The following is a 6,479-nucleotide window of genomic DNA, read 5'->3' as shown; positions in this document are numbered from 1 at the left end:
CATAATCTGACAATAACGCTTGCCTGGGTGCTCGCCTTGCGTGAGCCCCCGAAGCAGCTAAACACGCAGAGACAAAGCCATGTCTCCACCCCACCCTCCGCCGCTGAGCAACTTTATTTTGCGTTGTCCCTCCACGAAGAAAGTGTTCCCTCTTCCACTGGGTTGGCTGTGGGTGGAAAGCGCTGGGCTTATTAGGAATACAGAAATTTTCTTTTAATTTATCGTGAATAGTTTCCATACACTTTGATTTAAGGTTATTAACATTCTATAGACAGTGGCATCTTTAATATGTGGCGATCGCTTCTAAAGACTAATCTCATTACCCTCAAATAGTCATAAAATATGATTTTATTATACTTACGTATTTAATTAGACGGCCGGCACCGGAATGGATTTTGAGATGGGACTGGCGCAACAGCTGTGGTAATTCACTTATCTTTGGCAATAGTCATTAACCCCCAACACCAGCAAAATAGATTGCTTTCCAGAACTGCTTTTTTCTCACCCCTTCCAAGAGGCTTGGGGGTCCCCAGATAAGGTAAATCGGACTTCGATTTTCCCGATTAATTAAAATATTAGCGTACACACACTGCCAATTCATGAAATAGGAGTGCCACCCCAGACCCGGCGTGAAGAGTCTGTCCTGCGACACACTTGCACCCTGAAACCTGTTTTTTTGTTTTTGTTTTAATCAAAAGGGCCTGATTTCTCTCGGCAGGGAAGGGCTGGGACAGCTCCTGGTCGTCCCCTGGGCCCCCGCGCCGTGTCACGCACAGGTCCTTTAGGTGGGCAGTGCTCCTGGGCGCCGAGTCCAGGCTGCAGGAGCCCGGCCGCCGGGCCCACGCGCTGCTCGCGCCCCGCTGCCCTCCCGATTCCTCGAAACCAGGTCTGGAAAGTCGCGCGCCGCGCGCTCACCCGGGCTCAGCGGCACCGAGGGCAGGACCCGGGCGCCCGCAGCGTCTGCTCGGCTTTTAGAGTGGCTGGCGCCGGGGAGGTCTGGTCACCGCGCGGGCGCGCAGCCGGACACCGGGCCCCGGGTCGCCGGAGAAGCCGGGCGCGCTTCCTCTACGCCCAGGGAGCCCGGAGCCTTCTTTGTCACTCGCTGCGCCTGAGGACAGGCCAGGGGACGGGGTCTCCGGTGGCCACGGGGAAAGAGCGCGCGCATCGGGCAGAGCCCGCCTCCGACGTGGGTGCCCCAGCCCGACACACTCGGTGGCCTCCGCCGGGGCGGAGAGCTCGAGCGCCCCGCCAGGCCCAGCCGGGGGCACATCGGCCCCCTCCCCACCCCCCAGCAGCCTTCGGTCGGCTTGCAAACCGGGCTGAACTGCGCGCCTCCCTTGGCCGGGGAGCCCTGACCCACCCCTCCAGCCCCCGCCCCGGCCGGGTGCTCGCCCCTCCAGCCCCCTGTCTGCGGCCTGCCGGCTTCTACCCGCCTCCCGCTCTGGGCCGTCCCGGGGCGACCCGCGGCCCCTGGCGTGTACGGCCGGCGTCTGGGCAACTGGGGGCGCCCCTGCGTTTTACCCTCTCCTCCCCGCCGTGCTTTGACTTGTGTGGCTGATGTCGGGAGGAGGGGTTGAGGGGCCGGGCTGCAGCCGCGCACTGCCTGTCTGTCTGCTTTGGAGACTGATTTGGGCGAGGAGAAACTTCCTTGGCGGCGGGTGGGCGCGAGGAGCCGCGGCGCGCGGCTGGGGGCGGCGGCGGCGCTGGGCGGCGGCGGGGCTCGCGGGGCTCGCGGGGCTCGGGCCGGCTCGCGGCGCCGTCAGGCAGTCAGTCGGCGAGCGCGGCGGCGGCGGCGGCGGCGGCGAGGGGCGCGGCGAGGGGCGGCCGCTCCCATATATGGCGCAGGCGCCGCCCCCCGACGTCACCCTCTGACAGCGCCGCTCCCGGGGGCTTCGAGTTTTGGCTCCCGGGAAAGGGTCCATTCCTCGGGGAGAGAGGGCTGAGTTTTGTGCGCCTCCGTCCGCTGCGCGCGCCGCTCCAGGCCCCGCCGCGCCCCGCCTGCGCCCGGGACTGCGCCGCGGCACTCACTGCCGCGTTTATTTGTCTTTGGAGCAGGCGGGCCGCGCCAGAAGCGGGCGATCCCGCAGTGCCCTGCAGCCGCGGACGCCGCCTGGCTAGGATGACACCACGTTGAGCGCGCCTGCAAACAACAACAACAACAACAAGCGCCGCCGCGGCCACCGCGTCCTGCTCCTCCGAAGCGCCGCCGCCGCCGCCGGTGGAGCCGCGGGTGGAGCCGCCTCCGCGCCCCCGGCCGTCCGGAGCGCCCAGCCGCCGGTGTATGTCGCGCCTGCCCGGGACGGGCTGAAGCCGGCGGCGGGCCGGACCGCAGGCGCCGAGCAGGGCCAGCGCGCCCAGGGCAGCCGCCTGCCGCCGAGCCCCCCAGCGCCGCTGCTCGCGGAAGTGCTTTCGGCCGGGAGCGGCGGCCGCCGCCAGCAGTTTTCATGTTTGGGATTCAGGAGAATATTCCGCGCGGGGGGACCACCATGAAGGAGGAGCCGCTGGGCAGCGGCATGAACCCGGTGCGCTCGTGGATGCATACGGCGGGGGTGGTGGACGCCAACACAGCCGCCCAGAGGTACGTACCGGCCGCCCCCGCGCGCCCCGGGCCCGGCCCCGCCGGGTCCCCGCGGCCGGCCGGCGCCGCGCTGCTCACCGGGCCGCTGTCTCTTTCCTCCCGCAGCGGCGTGGGGCTGGCGCGGGCGCACTTCGAGAAGCAGCCTCCTTCCAACCTCCGGAAGTCCAATTTCTTCCACTTCGTGCTGGCGCTCTACGACAGGCAGGGGCAGCCGGTGGAAATTGAAAGGACCGCTTTCGTGGACTTTGTGGAGAAAGAGAAAGTAAGTCACACACACAGTCACACCCTGCGGCTTCCCAGAAGTGGGAGGCAGGCGGTGCCCCCGCGCGGTGGCCCCGGGTGCCCCCCTCGGCGGCGGGGACGGCTCGGCCAGGCGCCCCTGCCGCCGCCACGTGCGGCCGACCGGGCCCGCGGAGGGCTGCGCAACTTCTCTGCGCCCCCGGACTCACTCCGGGCGAGGAGGGCGCTGGGCTTCCAGCAGGAAAGTGACATCAGCGCGCTGCTCCCGGCTACGAGTCCTGCCTTGTGTGAGGCCGAGGGGCCTCGGTCGTGGAGGGGGACCGAGTGCGGTGGCCGCGCCGGACGCCAGGCGCACTAAACGCAATTGTTTATCGTTACTTTCAGGAGCCCAACAACGAGAAGACCAACAACGGCATCCACTATAAGCTCCAGTTGCTCTACAGCAACGGTAAGTGGCGGCGGCTGCGCCTGCATTCCCGCCCCGCTGGCTCGCTCGCTCCTTTTCCGCGATGCTTAAAGGACGTAAAGATTTCGAGATTAAAATGACACGGATGTAAACACGAAATCTTCTCATGGCATAGAAGGAAAACAAAACATAAACGATCAATAAGTCGATGGCACTTCACATGATTAACCGGTCCGGCTTGAAGTAGAAAGTAAAAAGGGGATCGATGTGAGCGCCAGCAGAACATCACTTTTAAGTGACTTTTTTCAATTTTGCAAATTAATGTTAATTATTGAGATGGGGGTAGCTCTGTACACCGAGCACAGCTTACTTCCTGTGCACGGATTTTTAAAAAATCCTCGAGAGACACTAGAAAGAGTTGAGACTCTCGCTTAATTTCCATTTTGTGCTTTCTGTTTTCTAAAAATAAAGGAGCACATGGGCCCTCCCGGTTCAGCAACCAGGCCTGCTCTCAGCCAGGCAGAGTCCTTTGCCCCTTTCAATGCAAACCCTAAGAGTCTCAAGGTTCTTAATTAAGAAAAAAGAAAAAACGAGTGACTGGGTTTTCTTTCCTGCCCCTGAAAGGCATACCTAAGTTTTGCTGCATCACCGCAGCAGCAGTCCTGAGCTGCCCACTTCCTGTGCCCCCGAGTGCCCTCGATGAAGTCCTGATGAGAATTTGTCCCTGTTTCTTGCAGGAGTCAGAACCGAGCAGGACCTGTATGTTCGCCTCATAGATTCAATGACCAAACAGGTGAGAAAGTTGAAGCCTCTTGCACTAGTTTTCCCTGCTCGGCTGGGGCTGTCCTGGAGTTTCAGGGAGGAGAGGGCTGACAAATGGATCTGGTGTATTTGTTTCTTATTTAGTCTTCTTGACATGCTAATAAGAATTCCCTATTTATTGGAATAAATGAAGCGATTGGTGAAATAGTTTATGTTGTCATTAGAACAGGACATATATGCTTTATTAAATGGCTTGTGATTGGAATCAAATTCTGTCTTAATTAATCATGGTAATTAATATTTGACAGAAAAATTTCAAGATCTCTCCCTTGTATATTTTTAAACGTTTCTGTCTCTACTTGGAATCATTTCATTGATTTTTCCCCCCTGTAACAAAGGCAACTAACTCCTTTCCAAAGCCCATTGAGTTGGAGTTGATTAGTTCATTTTTTTCTCCTTTCCAGTGTGATGGCCTCCTAACAGGAGGCGTGTATTTGGATTTAAAAGTTAAATGTGTTGGGGTGAAAAGTCACCTTGTTCTCCTCTAGTCCATCTTCACCTCTCAGCCCCCCAGCTCCATAATTCAAACTCTGAGCTCCAGGGGTCACCCAACCCCGTCCACTGCTCTGGGGGCAGCGTCTCATCCCTTCCCACTCTCTGTCATACCTTGTAAATAGCATAATTACAAGCAGTTCCTTATTAAATTATTTAGCTTGTCTTGGTCAACTTTTCCCATCATAACCTGGCTGTCAGTCGTGTGATTAAGTGCAGGAAAGCGCTTCGTTGCTTTCTGACGTTGTGCAGTCTTGGGCTGGTTTTGTATTGCATGGTATGTTGTGGCTTAGTTGTTTTCAAAGATTTTCTCCCAGTTTTCTTAAAATAGCGCTGGGGGAGGAGGCCAGTCCAAGTCCTCAGTGAAATCCACTTTGCACAGGTTGATTTAAAATATGCTTCCAAACTGAGCTTCACACTTAGAAATGAAAGTGGCGTCTTCCGTTTTGATGTTAACTTTAAGAATTGTGAGCCAAGTGGAAAAGAACTCTCTCCTCCTTCTTGCAGCCCAGCACACATGCTTCCCACTGTCTGTAGGGCAGTTAGTTTTCAGATTTTACTTCCCTTTGAAAAAGTTTGTCCTTACCTAGGCAGCAAGCTTGCTGGATTTTAGTGTCTGCAGTGGTAAAACAGTGTGGTTTTCTCTTAGAGTAAAACAGATCTGACAGGTAAACTATGGTCTTTCCGACAAAGGCAGTGGAGGCGGTGTGCCCTTGGGTAATTATTTCACTGGGATTCAGTGAAGCCTCTGGAACTCCGGCTCCGCGTGGACAGGGTGCTTTTATTTCCTTTGTATATAAGGGCTGAATGTTTTGGGAAATCGCTGTGTTCTAACGAAGAGGTTGATGCAGGCAGCGCTGAGTTTATGCACAGAGGAGGAGGAGGTTTCCGTTTTAAGTGCACTTTTATTGTTCATTTATCCCGTACCTTTGCAGGATAAACAGTTGAAAATAAAGGCATTTAATCTCCTCTCACTGACGGGGATTGGGGGGGCAGGGGAGAGAAGGAAAGAAATAGCCCAGTAACTGATCAAAGAGTCAATGGCGCTGAACCGACAGTTTATGGATTTCTGTTTGTGCTACAAAATAAAAAATAAATCAAATATAAATACGGGGATCCATCCGAGGACGAGCCGCGCTCTCAGAAGTGCCAGCGCCCGCCGCGGCCACGCGCCCCGAGCCCCAGGCGGCCCGGCGGCCTGCGGTGATACCGTCACCGCCTCGGTTTCCAGCCTACCGGGAGGGAGGCGCTGGGAGAGGGGCTCGTGGGAGAGGGGCTCGCTGGGAGAGGGGCAGCCCCGGGCTTCCTCGAGAAAGGGCTTTATCCGCCTGGAAGTGGACGGAAGTGTCAGAAGTCCCGGGGAGGTTGGAAGCAATTTCCAGATCGTTTTCGGTGGGCGGGGGCGGGCACTGGAGCTAGGACTCCCCTCCCTCTTCCGTGGAATTTTCTGCGGGGGAGCTTGCGGCTCCCGGCCCCCGCCCCCGACCCCTCCCCCAGTGGCCTTTTCCCCTTTCTTTTTTTTTTTTTTAAACTCTGTTTTTGGGAGGCCGGCGGTGGGGCAGGCGCGGGCGGCCCCCGGCACGGGTTCCTGGCGGCGAAGCCGGGCTGAGCGCGGTCGTGAGCGCACCTAGGGCTTCGCACCATCTGGCGGAGCCTCTGCTCAAAACCCAGCAGAGCGTGTGTGCGCAGACACTGCCTTTTTACCCGAGAAAAATCATTGTTAGCAGTTTCAAAATAAACACCAGATTGGCCATTAGCACTTTCTTTGCAAATATCATCCGGCGAGGAGCACGTGGCCGCGCGGGCCCGAGCGCCCCGGGGGCCCCCAGCCCTCCTGCCGGGCGCCCGCCAGGCCCGGCCCGGCGCGGCCACGTGCGGCTGCAGCGCCCGGGTCCCCGGGGCTGCCCGCCGCGGGCGGAGCTCGGCCGTGGCCAGACGTTC

General features: G+C 58.5%; 1 protein-coding gene across 12 annotated transcripts in view; it reads left to right on the top strand.

The window, feature by feature from the left end:
* The first annotated feature begins 1,860 nt into the window (after nt 1–1,860).
* The window catches only part of EBF3 (EBF transcription factor 3), a 119,481-nt gene continuing 114,862 nt past the window's right edge, over nt 1,861–6,479 (top strand). For all 12 annotated transcript variants that reach the window (XM_027960589.3, XM_042238472.2, XM_015103504.4 and 9 more), the window contains exons 1-4: nt 1,861–2,578; nt 2,684–2,840; nt 3,203–3,266; nt 3,962–4,017. In XM_027960589.3, the coding sequence (XP_027816390.1) occupies nt 2,445–2,578; nt 2,684–2,840; nt 3,203–3,266; nt 3,962–4,017 (411 nt within the window). In that variant the 5' untranslated portion in view covers nt 1,861–2,444. The remainder of the gene's footprint in view (nt 2,579–2,683; nt 2,841–3,202; nt 3,267–3,961; nt 4,018–6,479) is intronic.

The sequence above is a fragment of the Ovis aries genome, chromosome 22 (genome assembly GCF_016772045.2).
Source record: "Ovis aries strain OAR_USU_Benz2616 breed Rambouillet chromosome 22, ARS-UI_Ramb_v3.0, whole genome shotgun sequence".
Classification (NCBI taxonomy): domain Eukaryota; kingdom Metazoa; phylum Chordata; class Mammalia; order Artiodactyla; family Bovidae; genus Ovis; species Ovis aries.
Note: the sequence above shows the minus strand (reverse complement) of the source record. Positions and strands in the feature narration are given on the sequence as shown.